At 42.0% G+C, this 20,386-nt stretch overlaps 1 protein-coding gene across 1 annotated transcript in view; it reads left to right on the forward strand.

Moving 5' to 3' along the window:
• The window catches only part of KIF5C (kinesin family member 5C), an 83,145-nt gene extending 64,950 nt beyond the window's left edge, over nt 1-18,195 (forward strand). Inside the window, exons 17-26 of the mRNA XM_068407696.1 lie at nt 2,206-2,323; nt 3,288-3,364; nt 4,506-4,615; nt 5,559-5,660; nt 6,268-6,328; nt 8,223-8,294; nt 9,084-9,188; nt 11,463-11,679; nt 12,396-12,509; nt 18,119-18,195. Coding sequence (XP_068263797.1) covers nt 2,206-2,323; nt 3,288-3,364; nt 4,506-4,615; nt 5,559-5,660; nt 6,268-6,328; nt 8,223-8,294; nt 9,084-9,188; nt 11,463-11,679; nt 12,396-12,502 — 969 coding nt within the window. The 3' untranslated portion in view covers nt 12,503-12,509; nt 18,119-18,195. The remainder of the gene's footprint in view (nt 1-2,205; nt 2,324-3,287; nt 3,365-4,505; nt 4,616-5,558; nt 5,661-6,267; nt 6,329-8,222; nt 8,295-9,083; nt 9,189-11,462; nt 11,680-12,395; nt 12,510-18,118) is intronic.
• The last annotated feature ends 2,191 nt before the right edge of the window (nt 18,196-20,386 follow it).

Consider the following 20,386-nt stretch of genomic DNA (forward strand, 5'->3'; position numbering starts at 1 on the left):
CCTCTGCGGAGTGATTTCCTCAGCACGAGTTTGTATCTTGTACCTCAATTTTAAAAGCAACTTGAGAAAGGAAGCAGCGATTGTATTGTTCACTAGCAAAACGTTCGGAGAGCCCCCCGTACCTGGTCTGTTAGTGTGCTAACGAGAGAACTAGGCAGCAATATATCACAGAATCACAGAATCAACCAGGTTGGAAGAGCCCTCTGGGATCATTGAGTCCAACTGTTGCCCTGACACCACCATGTCAACTAGACCATGGCACTAAGTGCCATGTCCAGGCTTTTCTTAAACCCCTCCAGAGATGGTGACTCCACCACCTCCCTGGGCAGCCCCTTCCAATGGCTAATGACCCTTGCTGAGAAGAAATGCTTCCTAATGTCCAACCTGACCCTCCCCTGGCAAAGCTTGAGGCTGTGTCCTCTTGTCCTATCGCTAGTTGCCCGGGAGAAGAGGCCAACTCCCACTTCACTACAACCTTCCTTCAGGAAAACATGTAAGAGAGAAATCCAGACGGTAGGAGGGCTTCACAGTGGGTGGCAGTTACAAGCAGCGGTGCTTGCTGCAGCCTGCTGCAGGAGGGGGGGCTAGCTGCTTTGAAGTGGACATGTGAAGGGGAGGAGACAACTGGAGTTTACTGTATTTCATTTGCCACCAGTTAGTCTAAGAAAACCTGGAGCAAGGATAGCCTCTTGCCCTGCAGCAGAATGCCTTATTAAGTTCTACTTAATCAAGCTGTAGCTGGATAAAGCGTGCTGCTTGGTACTACAGGGAGGCTGGAGTCCCGAGGGTGTTGGCTGTCCAAAAATGTTAAGTAAAAACTAATACTTTTTGTCCAGACTTAAAGCAGACCCTGTGCTGGCACGGCCACTGATGTCAGTCATCCTGCCAGCCTGTGCTGCCCCCTTTCCTTGGGACCTTGCGGTAGTAAAGCCGATTAAGGCTTGGCTGGCAAAGCAGCTGTATGTGTGCTGCTGCTGGCAGGAGGGAGCAGGAGCACAGGGCTGGGAACAACGGTCTCAGCAGTGAGCGGTGGGACAGCCTCTTCAGCCAGGGTGGTGGTTACGCTGACCCGGTGATGGAGTGAGCAGAAGGCAGCCCAGCTGCCTCTGTGGGGTTGGTGTTCATCCTCCTACACCGTAGTCACACAGGAATCACAGAGAGCTTCCCTGCTCAGAGCTTGTCACAAGCATGACCTAACTGTTGTCCTCAGGGCTTATTTACAGACAGGAGGCGGGAGGTTTAGGATTTGAGAGACTTATCCAAGTACTGTATGTTCACGTGGTGAAGAAACCAAGCAGAGATGCTCTTAAGCGGGTGATCACCTTGCCTTGGCGTTTTGGAGGTTCTACAACTAGGTGCATATTGAGGCCCGTCTGTGGGAAGCAGCTGGGTGTTGTTATGCTCAGAATCTTGTTAATGGGCAAATGCACCTTATCTATAAAGCCACCAAGTTGAAAAAGGAAAAGAAAAGCTGGAAGGTAGGTCAGGAAGAGCTTAGAGAGCAAGCCTGGCAAGCCTCACTCCTGAGGCCTTGCAAACTCAGTACAAAGCTGGTGGCCTGTTACTACCAGTGACAAAGCCGTCTCATCTTTACAGTAGCATCAACCCAGAGGTCTCAACCCTTCTCTGCCGAGGTGAACTTCAAAACCAGTGAACCACAAATGTTTCAGTGGCCTTATTAATAGGATGTAGTAATTCCCAGACAGTATCTTAATTTCACCCTCAAAATAGAAAATTTTAATTTTATTTTTGATATTTTCAATACATTCTCCACTGTTTTCTACTCAAACATAAGCCCTTCTAGCTCAAAAGGATGTTGGCAAGAAAGAAATTGTCAGGATGGCTGAGGAGAGTCCATCCGAGCTTCTACAGGTTGAAGCATCCAGTAAGCCACCTCAGAAGCCTGGTGTTCAGCTGATTTTAGGAAGCTGCTGCTGTTTGTTTAACACCAAGCCATGAGCTTCCCACGATGTTTTGGAATTACCATCTGTGCTCTTCAGTATGTGTCTTGGGCTACTAAGTGTGACCTTTAAAAATGCTTTGGTCCGTTAGCTCCTTCTCAGATCTTTTGCTGTATTTTCTCCTAGCCATAAGCTCTGGATGTGGAGAGCCTTCTATTTTTCCTCCTTTATGTAGGACAGTACCTGAATCCCTAGGTAACAAGCTGTGGTACTCATCTCATTGCTATTCCCCTTCCCTTTACAGCATGAGGCGAAGATCAAGTCCCTTACAGACTACATGCAAAATATGGAGCAGAAGAGGAGGCAGCTGGAAGAGTCACAGGACTCTCTCAATGAAGAACTTGCCAAGTTACGTGCTCAAGGTACAACATTGGGTCTTGTGGTCATCATTTCTGTTACCAACTATATCTTAGAAAATTCAGTATTGGCTAAGTGTCGTACCTAGATCAGTCCTACAACATTTTATTGTCTGCTTAGTATTTTGTGGTGAAGACATAAAATTGTGATTAAGAATATTTAACACATTGCACATTACATTTCAGATAAAACCAGAATAATCCCTTTCAGCCTAGTCCATTCACAAAATAAGGAGAAACTTAATTTTTCAAAAGATTCAAAAACTTTGATACGCTTCACCTCGTGCTTTAATGATATAAGGAATAAAAAAAAAAACAAAACACTTTAGCCAAACAGCACCAATCAATTTTGCTAATCTCTATTCTGTAAAATTCTTGGATATCTGTGTAATTTCCTTGTCCCTGCCCCATTCAAAAGGAAGCTGCTTCCCTTAGGGTCCAGTAAAAGGTGTGTCTTCCCTAGCTCCTATGTAGGATCCAGCTAACTTCATTTTAAGAATTGCTGGTTTTTCCCCTTCTGATTTAATGTAGAAAATGTATATCAAAAGCAGTTCTAGCATTGCTAAGCTCCTGTTTTACATATAATTACCATGTGACTTAGTAGCCTTAACATTATTCTGGATTTCTGCACAAGGGATCTTCTCTCACTCTGGGAGCAGCAGGTGGTGACAAGATTTAATTATTTTTTTTAACATCTGCATTTTTTAAAATAGAATTTTTATTCCATCTCCTGATCTTCCTACCCCACTCATAAGAAATGACCTGGTTCTGGAGGCTGCCACTTCCCAGCAGAAAGTGAAAGGGGGCAAGGAGGGTTGCGATAAGTAGGGTGATGAGGAGACAAGGGTAGGTTGGAAAGGTGCTGGGTGGGCTGAGAACAATGTGGGCTGTTAGTAAGGGAAAAGGGGGTTTGGGCAGTGTGGTCACAGGTTGGGTGGCTGTTTTTCAAACTGTCTCCAACTTTGAACAGAAAAAATGCACGAAGTCAGTTTCAAGGACAAGGAGAAGGAGCATCTGACCCGGCTTCAGGACGCAGAGGAGATGAAGGTAGTATGACGCGTGGTAATTTTAGAGGGCATTTCTCAGTGAGATCGTTCATTAAGCTGATAATTAGGGTGTAACTTTGTCTTCCTGTACACAGTGTGTGCTTTTAGAAAACACTTGCAGCCTCTGCAGAATTGCCAGCTTCTGTTAGAAAACCTGACCTCATGTAACTGAGTGACCTCCACGTCCATAGTTGAGAACAGTTTTGTTACGTATGACTGAAAAATGATATCAATTCACCTCTGTGTTACTCTGATTTTTTGCCACTGGAACCCTGCTGAAAGTCAATTTGCTAAGTAGTGAATGAGGCTACTGGGGTTAATATAATTTTACATTATACTAAAATTTTACAAAAAAGAGGCCAGACCACATTGCCAAATCATTTGGCAAGAATTCTGACGAGCTCCTAGAAATAACAATGAAATATAAACCTGTTTTCTGGTATTTTCTTATATAATGTGTGAGCTGTGTTTCTGATGGGGCTGCAAACTGCATAAAAGGAAAAATATAATTTTACAAGAATAGTGATGGAGGTTTATCAGCTTCAGTACTTTTACCTCATTATACAAAAATTTAAATTATCAAAACAGTTGTACAGTTACTCCTTAAGGTTGGAAGAAAAAACCAAATATTTTATTAGCAATCTAAAAAGATGCATTGAGTTTTTCTTACTACATGAGATATATCAAATCCTAGAATTTAAATATCAGGGCTGTGGATAAGCAATTCTCGGGGCGGGGGGTGTTTTGGGTATTACTTCTGTCACCAGTATAGCTGTACACATATTTTCTTGGTGAATAAACATGTGAAATAATAGAGGACTGGTAAAAACAGTGACATTCTTGGCACTTGATATGCTGAGACCCTGGCATTCACATGCAGTAGTTTTTGCAAGAAAATGAGTAGAAATCGGTGTACATCCATTGCCAGGAACTCTCTGAATTAAATGCTTGGATGAGTAGATGCACAGTAGTTCTGTAATCACAGAAAGATCTCCCAGGCAGATTCCTGCATGAACCTGATCTGATAAGCTTCACTCAAATCCGGGAAGACAGGTTGGTTCCGCTGACCCGTGAGAAGGGAGCTTAGCTGTGTGGAACGTGATTTCTGTTTCATGCATGGCTCTGATCCTTGCACTCTGCAGAAGGCACTGGAGCAGCAGATGGAGAGTCACAGGGAAGCCCACCAGAAGCAGCTGTCCAGGCTGAGGGATGAAATTGAAGAGAAGCAGAAAATAATCGATGAAATCAGAGAGTATGTTCACTCGCTCCATCACTTCCTCTGTTCCTGTCCTGTTCTGTGACACTGTAGGCATGTTTTGGGGTTGGTTTGGTTAGTTTTAATTGATGTCTATGTATTTCGGTGTCTTACAGAAAGTAGTGTCCTTACATAGAATCACAGAATCACAGAATCAATCAGGTTGGAAGAGCCCTCTGGGATCATCGAGTCCAACCATTGCCCTGACACCACCATGTCAACTAGACCATGGCACTGAGTGCCATGGCCAGGCTTTTGTTAAACCCCTCCAGAGATGGTGACTCCACCACCTCCCTGGGCAGCCCCTTCCAATGGCTAATAACCCTTGCTGAGAAGAAATGCTTCCTGATGTCCAACCTGAACCTCCCCTGGCGAAGCTTGAGGCTGTGTCCTCTTGTCCTATCTCTGGTTGCCTGGGAGAAGAGACGGACTCCCACTCCACTCCAACCTCCCTTCAGGCAGTTGTAGACTGCAACAGCCAATCCTCTTATTATTTTGCATGGTGGATTATAGTGCCTAGTTCTTTATTGTGGAGCTTTAACATGTCCATAAAATTATAGGGAGGAAAAAGAAAGGTGTTATACCTGCAGGTAAGAGAAGCTTGGAGGAGAACAGATTTGGAAACGTGAAGGTTTTGAGCGCCTCTTACAGCTCCTAGTCCTGCCACAGACTTTCTGTGAGTCTGGGTGACTTGAACGTGTCCCATTTTCACACCCTTAATATTTCTTCCTGACACAGCAATGTAACCCTGTTAGTCAGATACTCCAGCACTTGAAAAATGGAGTTCTTCCCTCTTATACTCTTCTTTGTGTCAGTGTTCATAAAATCTAGGCAGTCCTGATGTGGTGTTCAGCCTTTCGTCATGTTTATTGTGTGTTTATCCACCCTTGTTTATGGGGTTCAGGACTGAGCTGTACTGACTGTTTCTTTTGCATTCCAGTATGAATCAGAAGCTGCAACTGGAACAAGAGAAACTGAGTGCTGATTATGATAAATTAAAAATTGAGGACCAGGAAAAAGAAATGAAACTGGAAAAGCTCATGTAAGTCAACCGTTTTCTCACCTGGTGTCCTGAATATCGTGTCTCTTAATGTGTCCACAGGAAATGTCCTAGTGAGAAGCATTTGTGCAGAGATATTCACCCTGAAAATATCATTTCAGTAACAAAGCCAACATGCAGTACCAATAAATGATTACCAATTACTCCATATTTTTATCTCAGGGTTTTTAACAGTGGATTTAATACTTGCCAAAAAAGATTGGTTTAGAGCTCTGATTTTATGAAATATCTTAGTACGTGTTAAATCCCTCATGCCTTAGTGCACAGTAAAAACAAACAAGAAGTTGGGGGTTTTAGGTGGGGGTTTTATATTTTGTTTTTTAAGTAATAAATCAGATATCTGAGTAAAAGCCTTTTCTGGAAATGAGAGATAAAAATGTCATGTGTGGACACAAAAAGTGGGGATGGTGGCTCAGCCACTCCATATGAGAAAGCTGCATATTTGGGACAGTCAAAGGCATAATTACAGATGCAGAGATGTACAATTTGTCACATCTGCAGATGTTCTACTCAAACTGAATGTTGATTGCTTCTCTTCTCTTACATGACTTCAACATTTTGTATTTGTTTCATGTTATGATCTTTCTAGACTGCTTAATGATAAAAGGGAACAAGCAAGAGAAGATCTTAAGGGGCTGGAGGAAACAGTGGTATGTCTTAATTGCACTTTATTGAGTTTTTTTTCCCCTAAGTCTTCATCACTGATGTATTTATTACCGAAACACTTGTATCTGTGCCCAAGAAAATGACCAGTTTATATCCTAATAGGTTAAATCTGTGATGGATGGCTTCAGGCTTGAAGCTCTTGCTGCACAGTTTTGTTGGAAGCTACATTTTTATCTGCAAAACATGCAAGCTTTCTCAAAGATCTCAGAAGCTGGTCAAAACCATAGCTGGTTTAGGAGTATCATGTAGTGATTTTTGCTAGTGTTAACATGATTATTAACTCAAAACCAGGATTTTCTCCTCTGTGTGATGCTTTAAAAATTAAGCTTAGAGTGGCCAAAGGATCAGCTGGAATTGAAACAACTATTCAGGTCCTTTCAGCTTTGGCTCCTGATGGCTTTCCAGACATAAGCCTTGTTATAAACTCATGCGAGAGAGATTTAACCAGCCTTTCTGGTATGAACAGTACTCGTCAGATACTCCTAGAGCTTGCATGTAGACTTGATCTGCCCTGTACGCCGAATGAATGAGGCAGCTGGAAATCAGAGTTTAGGCAATGTGATGCCATCAGCTTGCAGAAACCCAGATGGTATTTTTTTAATTTTTGAATAAACATCTTCGAACTATCTTACATTAGAATTTTATTCACTCTGTTAGAGTTTTAATAATTACTGCAGCAGGAATTACAAATCAAGCATAGAGAATTACAGGAAAACACGTGCCATCAAAGGCCAAACGGTGGCTCATCCCTGCCCATTGGTATGGGGAGGCATCAGGCTCCGTGGGCATTGCGTGTCGCTTGGATGATTACCTTGAGAAGGAAGGGGTGAAGGACAGTTTTGGTGGGACCACAGCTGCTTTGACTCGTTCTCCTTCCCAGTGCTGGTCTGAGGAAGCAAAAGAAGGGGGCCCGTGGGAGGGGGTTATGGGGTGGTGGTCTGCTGGGGCAGCACCCCGAACGGGAGCTCTCGGGGAGGGGGCTGCTCTGCAGCTCTGTTTGACTTAGAGCAGCACACGGTGCCTCTTTGGGGTACCCCTTTGCTCATACATCAATCAGCTGTTTCTAGCAGTCCATGAAGGAAGCTTCTTTCTGGTTTCTAGTCAGTTTTGCCTTTTTCTTTTGAGAGATAAAGATAAAAAATTCAAGTTCAGAAGCTTGTCGTCGTGGTGGAGCTTATTGAGCGATTCATTTAAATTCCAGTCTGTGAGTGGGGAAGCATAAAATGGAAAAGCTAAGGTTGCTCTTACCAGCTTTGGAAAGACAGTTCTCTTCAGCGTGGCTTTGGAGCAGTATGGGGTTGGGGTGAATCCACATAGATTCCTTTCCTGCAAATGGCTTAGCGCTTCCGCCCTCCTGGCAGTAGGTGCAGGGTTGCCGTTCCTTGTGTCACACCTCCAGTAAGGTGATTATTTCACTGAGCCTGAGAAGTTGATTCATACAAAAAAAAGGCTGGGAAAGCCTGGATTTTTGTCAAAACTTAAAAAGCACTTAAACATCTGAAGTGCCTGTGAGGAAGCATTCAGAGCGGGCCAACGCGTTTGCTACAGAGCGCATCCAGAGCTCTTTCAGGTCGCTAGATGTGTGCAACCGTGGCCAAGTTGTGAGACTTCAGCTTTCTGCTGTTGCTTCCCCACACCCTAAGACAGAGCCAGCATATTTTTCCGAAGTAGCTTTGATGTGGTGAACATCTTGGGAGGTGCAGGGGCTCTTCGGTGGGGAACAGCATGGGCACTGCCTACCTACAGGCAGGTACATCTCTATAAGCAAATCAAAATAAAGTCATAATATCAACTCAAACCTGAGGAGAATTTTTACACCAGAGCATCTACTATGTCTTACTCATTTGTGCTTTTTTATTATTATTATTTTCATTCCAGGCAAGAGAACTTCAGACTCTTCACAACCTACGCAAACTCTTTGTGCAAGATCTCACCACCCGTGTTAAAAAAGTAAGACTATACTCTTTTAAACCAAAGTCTTGTCTTTTTTGTGATTTGCTGGAAGCCTTTAGTGCATGTTGTTACAAAATGGCTTATTGTCTTTTTCAGTAATAGTAAGTAATAAGATTAAAACTGTTCTGATGTTTATTAGCTTTTATTTGATCCTAATTCATTCAGGACAAGTCGTGGTGGTGAAGTGAAATGAACTAATTCAATTCAGTTCAGTTACAAAATTCTCAAAGATGGTATTAAAGGGTACCAGAAATTATTCAATATAACTTGCACTAACTGATGCTACACCGAATGCTGCGGCCCTTCCTTTCTATGGGCCTGTGACTAGTCAGCCTTTTCCTAGCAAAATTATTGTTTGGCAGAAATTAATGTATTTTTAACTGTTGAAGAAGAGTCAGAAGCTGCATGAATAGTCAAAGGCTTTGCAACGCTTTTCAGTCCTATAGAGTAGTTTTGGGAAGAGTTTTTATATTTTTTTTTTAAGCTTGAAAACCCATATTACATAAAAATGTCTCCTAGGAGTGGAAAAAGAGGGAAAAGGGGTTTTCCCCACTAAAATCTATGATTTTCCTATTCAGGATCCCCCCATAATTGTTCAGTAAGGATAGTTTATTTTTTTGTGTAGCGGGGAATGTGGCTCTTAAATGAACAGGTAAAATAAATTCTCTTTAATTTGGGGCTCTGGAAGACTTTTCTGCCTTTGGGAAAAGCTTAAATTGACAAAAGACCTGAGCTTCCTCTTGAGTTCCTGCCTGGCTTTGCTGAATGCTGCAACTCTCTGTGCAGAGCGTTGAACTTGACAGCGACGACGGAGGTGGGAGCGCTGCGCAGAAGCAGAAAATTTCCTTTCTTGAGAACAACCTGGAACAGCTTACAAAGGTTCACAAACAGGTAGGGGCTCTCCTTCCTTCCTTTCTTCCTTCCCTCCTTCCCTCCATCTCTCCTTCCTTCCGTCCTTCAAAAAAACCCCACCTTTTTTATGTTTAAAAGGATAATTTTTGAAAAAAACATGTACTATCCAAGGAAATGGTACCTATAGTTCTTGACTAACATTCTTGGCATTAGGAGTTGGTGTTAGAGCTGCTCTTCCCACTACCCCTACTTCTTAGGAGTGTGTTAAATATTTTTTTCCTGTGAAAATAGACTCTAGCAGTTTGGGAAAGACTAATTGTCACTGTATTGGTGTATGCATAGAAACCAGAATAGAGTGTTTGTTACTACCTTGTGTGCTGATAGCTGGTTTCTAGCTGGATTGTGTATCCCCCATATTGACTCCTGGCCTAAAGCAGCTTAGAGGCACCCTCGGAGGTGACTTGAGTGGAGTGAACCAGCAGAGTATGAAAGCAAAGAAACAGGTTTTCTGTGCAGCTGAAGGGCCAGTGCCTCCCCAGGATGCTGAGGTTGGGCACTTCTGGGCATGTCCATCTCTGTCTCCTCCCTCTTTCACGGAGTTCCCGTTTCCTTTGCAATTCTGCTCTTCAGAGAGACAAGGGCTACGGAGAGCCCTTCACCCTAGGTACCCACCGTGCAAGTGGGGGCTGGAGGGGATGTGTAGCAGGCAAGCGCTTTGGGTATACGTCAAGGAAAGAGTCTTATGCTCTGCTTACTAGAAGTGTGTATATCAGTGGTGTGTACATATGTCTAGGCAGCACCTTGTTAAATAAAACTGGATTATTTCTGCCAATAAGTACGCTTCCACCCTCCTGTCAGGTGTCAGTAGTTCGGGACTGTGTCCCACTGTTCCGGTGCGGAGCACGAAGTAGTACGGGTGCCTTTGATTTCACTTTTGAATAGCGACATCGCGTTCTCCAGGGCAGTTTTCTGAATCTGTTAGTAGTGAGACACGGCGTTCTCCGAGATTTGCTTCATTTATTCCTGTGGAAGTGCCAAAAAAACCCGAGCAGTGCCGGGCCGTGACAAGTGTCCGCTAAGGTGCAGTATTTTGAGATTCCCAGTGAACAGATGGTTTAAAGACCTAATTTCTAAATGGGGAAATTGAGACATGTTCAGAGTGTTTTTCCTTTTACTGTTTTGCCTTTTTTGCACTCAGTTCATGCATCTGCTGAGTTTTCAGATATGGATTTTTATAGCTCTCATTAGCATATATTTACTCAAAACCAACTAGGAGACCATGTGTCATAAAAAACTTAAAGGGGAAAATGACGTTGGACTTGACCTGGGTGTGATATCGTCCTGCTCTGATTTCATGTCATAACTATTTGGTAGAACAAGGGTTCAACACTTGCAGAAAAAGCACATTTTGACTTTTTTTTTTTTAGCTTTGTTTGTGTTTTTTCTTCTGGCACTAAGCCCTGGACTAGCAGGTGTAAAACATTTTGATTGTCAAACAGCGTGTGAATGTTAGTACGTGCTGTTGCTTTACCGTATTATTAATGTGGCAGTTAAACCACTTTCTTCCCTTTACTCCAGAAAAGGGAGAATCACTCCTTTGGAACAGTTTTCTGTTGACTGCTAGCAGTGGTATGATCTGTTCAGTAGAAATTGTACTGGATTTTCTGTTTGCATCAGTTTTTTATTTATCAAAAAATCCATCCTCTCTCTTGGCTATTGTTGCATGTGAAGTTAGATGTTATTCTGATAATCGATAATTCTGATTTTCCCAGATGCTTGAACAGGGAACGAGTAGGTAAGCATGCCATAACCAGTGGAGATGATGAATTTTTGATGGTACCTAGTGCTGTCTCTAAGCCGTATTTAAGCATTGCCATTTTGAAATAGTGAGGTGATCAAGTATTTGCGAAATGCTGGACATTTCTGCATTCTGAAGAAATGCAGAGTTTCTGCTGCAGTTGCTCTTAAAGTCTAGAAAAGTGGATATCATAGTAACAGGGTTTGTCCTGGAGCCCTCACCCTCCAGGATCACATCTGTGAAGTTTTGTTGAATGGAATAAACTCATTGGTTCTTTGATCTTGCTGGAAAATTTAAATTAATATCATATCTCAGCTAGACAAATGAACTGCATGATTAAAAATAAATCTCTCTTTGACGTAAGCTTTTGACAGTCATTTCTGGACAAAACTTGTTTCTTTCATTCATAGTATACAAGGTATGAAGAGGAATCGGTGGTACTTTCTGTCTCTCCTTGTTAGAAGACCTTTCCTGTAGTCTCTCATGGGATATTTTTGAAACTTCTTCTCTTGCAGTTGGTACGTGATAATGCAGATCTTCGTTGTGAGCTTCCTAAGCTGGAAAAACGACTTAGAGCTACGGCAGAGAGAGTTAAGGCCCTGGAGAGCGCACTGAAGGAGGCCAAGGAGAACGCCATGCGGGACCGCAAACGGTACCAGCAGGAGGTGGATCGCATTAAGGAGGCCGTGAGAGCCAAGAACATGGCCCGGAGAGCCCACTCTGCTCAAATTGGTAAGGACATGGAGCTAAAGGGTTAGTGGTTGCTCACATACTTCATGGTTGGTCTGTTTGCTCATGGTTAAATAGACTGAGCTCTGAAAGCAGCAGTCCGGGGCAAACCACGGGGTCTGCTTCTCCTCTGCTGCACAGGGATCTTCAAAGACTTCATTTCTTATAGAATCTGCCCCACCTAAAGTTTAAAGCGCCTCTGCTATTTAACTCAGTAAATAAATGGCATAATGGGTCTTGTGTGACCTTCTAGTGACCTGAAAACTTGTCTCTTTAAAGCAGTCGCTCACTTTCTTCCTCCTCCCCCACATACTCTCCTTCTGCTTTCATTCCTTCCTTACCTTTCTGGACCTCGTCCCTTCCTCTCTTCTTCCCTGATTGCTCCTCCTTGCGATTTAATTTGGGCTGTGTAGAGTCAAAAATCTTCCTATATAATTCATGTGCTTGATATATCTGTATGGTGCAATCTGAATGTGTGCATGCAATCAAATGGTGTTTAAGGTGGGGCAATTTTTGCAATTATTTGTTTTAATTGTTAAAGTAGAAGGATAATGTTTTGGATGGTGATGCTAATAGTGGTGTCTTAAAACCTGAGAGAGAATTAGGCAGCACATAGTGTTTCCTGCTGTATGTATGGGTTTGTGTAGAGGAGAAGGTGAGGTGGAAAACCTTGTGTGAAACCTAAATGTCTTGTTTGGTTTCCTACTTGTTCTCTACAGCCAAGCCCATCCGCCCTGGTCATTACCCAGCGTCTTCTCCAACGGCTGTCCACGCCATCCGAGGGGGAGGGATGTCAAACTCCAGCTACTATCACAACACCAAATAGACGAGAAGTAAGACCAAAGTAACTTACTCATGTGTTCTTTCACCGATCACACAGTTTTCTTATATTTCAGTCTTGCTTTTAGAAGACCCACAGTGTTTTTTTCTAATTCGAGTAGGAGTTGTTTGCTGATAATTTAACTGTGAAAAATAGTAATTTAAGTGAGCTGTGCCTTGTCAGAATGCTTTGCAAGCTGCTGATGAGAGTTTTTATTTTAATGACTTATCACTTAAAACTTTTCTAATAAACTAAAATGCTCTGGTAAATCCAGACTGAAATTCACACACAGAAGTGTGAAACTCATGTAGTAAAAATAGAGTTCCAGAGGTTCCTTCTGCTGATATAATTCTCTGCTTTCTGTAACACGAATATGTTTCCATCTTGTGATATTCCAGCCTGGGACAGGGGTAGAGCAGCTGTAAGTGGCAGCAGCCCAGAGCTCTCCAAATTTGAGTGTCACAGTTTGGCAAACTTTACTGTTGTTTCTTTTGCTTTGCACTCTTATTCAGCTGCCTTCAGAAAAAAATGTAAATATTTTACTTTAATTGCAAGGGCTTGAGGGTTTCTCCTAAGCAAAAATCTCATCCTGGAAAGATGAGCAGCATATTCACATGAGACTGCTCCATGTACCCTACTCGCCCATTTATTTCGTTAAATGCTCATTATTTCTGAGATATTTTACATCTACTGTTATTTTAGGTGATAACTTTATGTTACAGGCATACTAAGAGCTGGATGGTAGTGAGTGGCTGCAAAAAGCAGCCAGTGGACTGCTATAGTGTCCCTCCAAGTTTGGCTTTTTTCTCCTCCTGAGGATTAATTGCGTTCTTACAACTCTCTTCTGATAGTATGTTGTTTCCTTTAGGCACTCGGCATTCTTGGGTGGTTTTTTCTTTTTCTTTTTCTTTTTTTTTGAGAATATCTCATGTCATGCATGCATGCAAACCATCCATCACCTTGCACTCAAGCTCTTATTGTGTTGGGTGGATTATTTCTGTTCATTGTGTTTTCCGTGAGCCCTGTAGCTGTAAGCAACATATTTTCGCTGTGGATGAATTAGGGCAAGTCTTTGCTGAGTGTTTTTGTGTGTTAGTTCATTCTGAACTGAAATTGGCTTTTCCATCTCACAAACGGCCTCAAGTTGTGCCAGGGGAGGTTTAGATTGGATATCAGGGACAATTTCTTCACTGAAAGGGTTGTCAAGCACTGGAACAGGCTGCCCAGGGCAGTGGTGGAGTCACCATCCCTGGAGGGATTTAAAAGCTGTGTAGATGTGGTGCTGAGGGACATGGGTTAGTGGTGGCCTTGGCAGTGCTGGGTTAATGGTTGGACTTGATGATCTTAAAGGTCCTTTCCAACCAAAATTATTCTAGGATTCTAGGATTCTAGATTGAGGCCACACTTGGAACATGTTGCAGAGGAGCTCATGGACAACAGGGGTGGAGAAAAAGAAGATGGAAGAGCTTAGAAGAAATGGGGTAAACTTAGGGATTTATGGTTTCTGAAAAAAATAGAAAAAAAAATTCTGAAAACCACATGGAAGCCTTAGAGGTTGGAATGAAGCCATTTAGAAAGAAGTGTGTATGTGTGTTTTTTTCTTGACTGTAATGCTCTTTTATGGCTTTTATCAGCCTAGTTTCCTTACTGCTCGAGATCGAGTCTAACGCCTGGGTGTATTACGTATTGTATATATATGTAAGGCAACAATTTGAAATGTCGTGGGAGTTGAACTCGGTGATCCTTATGGGTTTCTTCCAACTCAAGATATTCTATGACTCTAGTCTATGATTACTACTTCAGAGAACCATATTTTAGGCTTTTAAACTCAGACAAGTTCTAGATTTTTTGCACACATCTAGAATGATGTCTTGAAGACGTAGTAAACCAAGGCTGGGCAGTGACTAAAGAAGGTCAGTTCTCATCATTTTTGGTCCTTCGGTTAAGAAGGTTATTGGCAAATTGCAACTGTTTGGCTGCCAAAGGATTTTGGGAGTATCAGAGTAATCTGAATTCTGAGCTTGTTGGATGAAAGCCCAAGGGCCTGAGTAAGAGTGTTAGTAAAGGTACTACTTGTGCAGGGAAAATTTTATACAGATTATGTCCATAATATCGTTGAGACATTTCTATGCTCTGTAGAACTACACCAAGCTTTGTGGAGCAGTTCTACACAGCTAGAAGTAGAACAGCACTTTCTTTTATATTCATTTAACAGCAGTGAAATAAAGGTGGGGTTTCTATATAAATGTTTGCTGTCAAAGAACATACCCTATCTCTGGAATGAAAATTTTATACCAGGATGAGGGGCAATTTATCTTACGTTCATTCATCATTCACGGTAAAGATAATAGACACTTATTGCTGTTAGACCGGTCAGTGATTATGATTTATGAAGCCAGCAGCCTGCCCCTCAGTAACAGCCAGGATTGCTTTTGCCGTTTTTATGAAGTTCATGGGTAAAATTCTTTTCTGCAGAGCTGGGCAAGCCTCTGAGGCTACTCAGGACAACGTTCAGACTTCAGTGTGGGCCACGTTGCCTAGGTGCAACGTGCATGACGTAAGGAGATGATTTCTACCCCAGGAAGCATAACATTTGATGAGTAACAGTAGCAGATGGGAGAGAAAAAAATGTGGGCATTAATAAAATGTGGTCCTGAAATTGCAAATTGCAGGTAGCTGGCTTGAACAGGAGACTCAGGAGGCCAAGGAGTGTCTGCAAATCCCAACGAGATAATTCCTCGCTTTGTCTACGTTGCAGACGTTTTTGAGAATACAAGTGCAATGAATTTATTACCTGGGGCATACCTCAAACCTGGCTTTTGGAAGTGATCAAAAAGGGCATTCACGCTGGTGCAGCTAACTGGATAACTGCTGCAGTGTGAGAAATCCAGTGGGGTGCAGTGTGTTCCTACAAGAAGGTGGCGCTGGAATTGCTGCAGTCGTATGGCTCGATTTATGCCAGGGTTTCCTGGAGACGGCCTTGGGGATTTCTAAATGTTTATTTCTGTAGCACAGTTTTGAGTCAGTTCTTACAGTTTAATCTTTTCTGTTTTAATAACAATGATTGAAATGTATTCTTCAATGTAATTCTGTAATGTGAATAGCTGCAAATCGTGTCACGTGTGCGGCTGCGTATTAGTTTCTCTGTTGGTCAGCTACGGAGCTGAGTTGTATATTGCCATATTTAAAGCTCTCTATGGGAATGCTTTCTAAATATAACTAAACACAGTGCAGGTTTCAAAAAAGGTTAATATTAACGTTTTTCAAATAATACTAGGAATTAAAAAAGCAAAAACTACGGTATTTTGCTTTAGATAGAAATAAAAAAAACAAACTGCAAATTGTTTTGACTTTTTCTCGTGCTGCCCCACAAAGTTTAGATCAAAAACTGCACAAAATTATCAAAGTCGCTATGTAATCTGGTTTAGTATCTTTTTTTCTAAATCATTAAAGAAAACCTATAGTAATAATAAATTTTAGTAATGGAAATAAGTGTAAAGGCAGTGTCTGAACAAACTTGAATGTCCCTTGCAGCGTGCTAGTTAGTAACTGCCAGACTGAAGTGAATAAGGGGAAAAATGCATTAAGTGGTAGAAATCTTATGTTGAACTGGTTTTCATGCTTAGAATATGTGGCCAGATCAATGTTAGTCCAAATCAGCTCATTCTGAAGTTCTGCCTGTAAATTCGTGAAATGGGCCTGCTCAGAACCCCCCACACCCTGTCTGGACATAGCCTCAAGCTTTGCCAGGGGAGGTTCAGGTTGCACATTAGGAAGCATTTCTTCTCAGCAAGGGTCATTAGCCATTGGAAGGGGCTGCCCAGGGAGGTGGTGGAGTCACCATCTCTGGAGGGGTTTAAGAAAAGCCTGGACATGGCACTTAGTGCCCTGGTCTAGTTGCCATGGTGGTGTCAGGGCAATGGTTGGACTTGATGATCCCAGAGGGCTCTTCCAACCTCATTGATTCTGTGGTTCTGAGGTGCTCTATGGAAAGTTCTAGGTTTGCTGTCATTTTTGCAACACCTTTCTCGATGACGGAACTGCAGGTGGGAGGATGCTCTCCTGGTATTGAGAGGCCTGTGAGCGAGCTGGAAACCTTGGGCAGACAGAGCAGCAGCAGATGTGTTGATGATGAGTGTGCTTTTGTATTTCCCATCTGAAGGAAGCTGGTTATCTGCCTGTCCTGCCCTTCTCAGATTTGCTCAAACTTGTCCGATACCTCGCTTCAAACGAGAAGGAAAGGCCTGACGTGACGATATGCTAACGATTGCGGTGACGCTCCGTCATGGCCTGCTGAAATTATTACACCGACTTGTGCTGGGATCTGTATTGGTGAAATACGCTGTGCAAACAGGCTCTTGTCTGTGTGTCCCTTATCCTGGAGTCTCTGGTATGTTCCCAGCACCTCCCCATCCTTGAGCAAGATGAATAACTATATTTAATCTAGCCAGACCACAGGTAATCTAGCCAATAAGATGCATAAATTAATAACTATCCAGGTTTCCTTTAAGGTGTTAATAAGGATGCCAATTAGGAGCTAACTACAGTTCCCACCGTTAATTTAGGGGAAATTTGGAAACACTGATGCATCGCTATTTATGTATGTATTTATTTTTATAACTTGATCTTGAATATGGACAAGGTTTTTTTTAAATAACTATGCAAGAAAGTGCTTAATTGAGGAAAACATCTCTCTTTGTAAGGCTGATTTTGTATCAGCTAATTTAAAAACGGGCTAGGCACATCCAGTTACTTATGTGGTGCTTTCCATATGGCTAATGAGAAATGTGGGGGAAAAAAAATCAAACCCAGGAGTTTTTAAAAGTCTGTATTTCAACTATTTTATAATCAACTTTAAATCACCTTTGTACTTGGTAACGTGCCTTGAACTTTGCTTCTGGACAGAATTACTGTTAAATTAGTGAGAAAGATGCCTGTATAATACGCATATATGTTATATCAAATTCTATAGTGTATTTTTATAATGTATTACCAGGATATTATATTTTTTTTTATATATTTCTGTAAACACATATCTTATAGGTGTGTGTGAATATATATATATATTAGGAAAGCACCTCTCTGTCAGGAGACATATAAAACAGAAGGATTGTTTGGGATTTGTATTCTTCTGCCTTGCATTTTATAGTAAGTTTTCAAACTCAATTGCAGCTACTTTTCTTACTCGTATAAGATTTGCATGCGTCTGCTCTTCAGCATATTGAAGTGCCAACCAGTGGAGAGAAAAATCCCATTAAAAGAACAATAAAAGGGAAAAAAAAGTCAGACCTTTAGATAGTGTTGAAGGATGTACTCAGGCAAGACATAACGCTGTGCTACAGGTGGCAAAGAATGAATTTCATCAAGAGAATTGTTTCATGATGACTGTGCCAATTTGTGGGCTGGAGAGAGAGATCTGACAAAATTCCTTTCCAAGCCTTAGTAACTGACACCCTAATTTACTGAACTGTTAAAATTGGGCTTTCCATGACTCTTGTGCCATCGCTGTTACGGTGGCTCTTTGGTTGCTGTAGGTATCGGTTGATTTGCTGTGTTGCGTATCTGCTTTCTAATCTCAAACACCCACTAATTACCGTTACCTTTCTCACTCTCTTTTGACAGGTCACTTCCACTTAGCATGTTAAGGACTGTCATTAAGTCACTAGTTTCTTTTTTCCCCCCCTCTTCAACCTGATCCACGTCCTGTTCATCCTGTGCTTCCTACAGCCATCTGCAATGCACTGGTCCCAGGTATTTTGAGCTTCGTAGGATCTCCACGTGTACAGAAGTGTTCCGCTCAACTCTTCTACAGATACTTGTACAATGTATTTAACATACCCATCTCGGTAACGATAGGAAGTCTGCCACTCGGAATCTCTCACTGACTGCGTTTGACCCCTTGGCGCTGGTTAGGTTGGGGCTTCTACACTCAGATTGATGCTTTTTCGAAGTCCTCTGTTGCATCAGTAAATCCTGACTTCTGGCATCAAAGAATTAATTATTCAGTGACCAAGTGCCATCAAAGGCAGGTGATTGTGCTCTGTCATGACTGATTTACTGTATAATATACATATTGTTTTATATTTTTAGGGGATGAAAATGTGCTGCTATATGGTTTAATTTTACTGCTTACATTTTCAGAAGTAAATTTCCCCAAAGAACCATTTGTAATATCCTGATAAAAATCTTTGGACTGTATAAAATAACCTTTATTGCAGTACCTGGTAAAGATCAAACGGGATGCAGAGAAATCTGTTAGTATAGATCTAGGTTTTGAAGTTTGGTAGTTACATGAATATGTCTGTGTGACCTATCTTGAAATTCAGATCTGATCTGCTTGTAGTTCTCCCGACGGTGCTGGGTTTTCCTGGAGTGTGATGGCTAGCCATGTGTTTGTAGGCGTTGTTCTCTATGAAATTTTGAAGGCGTTCAGAATGCTGTGGAAATCTTGTCTGGGAAAAGCCGACGAGCATCCCCCACCCTTTCCCCTTCCCGCATGCCTTCGGCAAGCCCCGATCTGTTCACACCGGAATTCAGACACCGGAGTGAGCAGTCCCATACCAGAACAGACGCTACCTTAAAGAAACAAACAAAAAAAATCCCCCAAACTCCAGGCCCTACCTTAAAAAAATTAGAGAGAGAGTCCAAAAGGAGATGCGAGTTGTATACTCGAGCTGTCCTTTGCAGAGCAGATTTGGGAGTACGTTAGTTAGGAGGTGAAGAGGATATTGCAAGGGGAAAAGAACGTCTGTGTAAGTTACAACATGCAAGTCATCCTACGGCTGGTAGGCTTGTGCGCACGGAGCTCGGGATGAGACCGCTTGCCTTTCTTGGACCTCTCTCTCGTGCCAGACAGAAAGTTTCCACCTTCTCAGCAAGGGGGCCCTGGGATGGCTCTGGGACGGTTCCGCTGGCAGGCAGCAGCTGCTGCTCCTCCTCCCTGCCTACCGCTTCTGTGCCGCGCACACGTGTCCTCCTCGTGCAGATGTGCATCGGATGCGACGTTACGTCTTAACGCAGCGAGGATTCTGGGAAGGTTACGGCCAAACATAGCTCTCTGCTCTTGTTTTGCAGACGTTTGCTCTTATTTAATTTGAGATTGATTTTTTTTTGGATTATTTCTGAACGTGTTTGTTAGTAGACGTAGAACTATTTAGTTAACGTAGAGCGTTTTGAAAGATTGTGAATTGACTTTAGATATTTTTTTGTACTGAAATGATTTAGGTTGTTGCAAAGTAAGTTGGACTTAATTTAACTTTTTTTTTTTAATGTTGCACTATTTTGGGGAGCATTTTGCTAAAACTATTTAATGAAGTTGCAAATTTGCATGTATTTAATTTATTTTGTATTTTCCAAAGTTTTGTATTTTCTTTCTTTATGTGCATGTGCACTGCCAGAAAAAAACGAACTGTGAACTTGCCATATGCAATCTTTAATAAAAGTACTAATTCAGAACTACTCTGTGGTATCTTATCAGCTGTTCAGAGCTGAAATTTCTACTATGAACTCATGATCCTCTTGTTTTGGTTCTAAAACAGTTGTCTTGGAAAAGATACCAAACTTAACTGCTGTCAAAGGTTTTGTATTGTAGTAAAACTTCTGTTCTGTCTCTCAAATTCCAAGTTCGGTGTAGAAGTGTATTGTGGATGCAGCATTAGCTTAACAAACTGTATTAAGTTCCTCACAGCATCCTCACAAGTTATGTATGGCGGTTCAGACAGCTTTCTTCAGCTTGAGTACCAAGTTAGCTTTGACATCTCTTAATTATGCTGGTGCTGATCAGCCAGTCAGTTCACCTAGCTAAAATAATGTAAGGGTTCTCCAAGTTAACTTTTACATCAAGGCTGGAGGAGGACTTTCTGGGACTGACATGCTGAAAAGATGCCTTAG

The sequence above is a fragment of the Nyctibius grandis genome, chromosome 9 (assembly GCF_013368605.1).
Source record: "Nyctibius grandis isolate bNycGra1 chromosome 9, bNycGra1.pri, whole genome shotgun sequence".
NCBI lineage: Eukaryota > Metazoa > Chordata > Aves > Nyctibiiformes > Nyctibiidae > Nyctibius > Nyctibius grandis.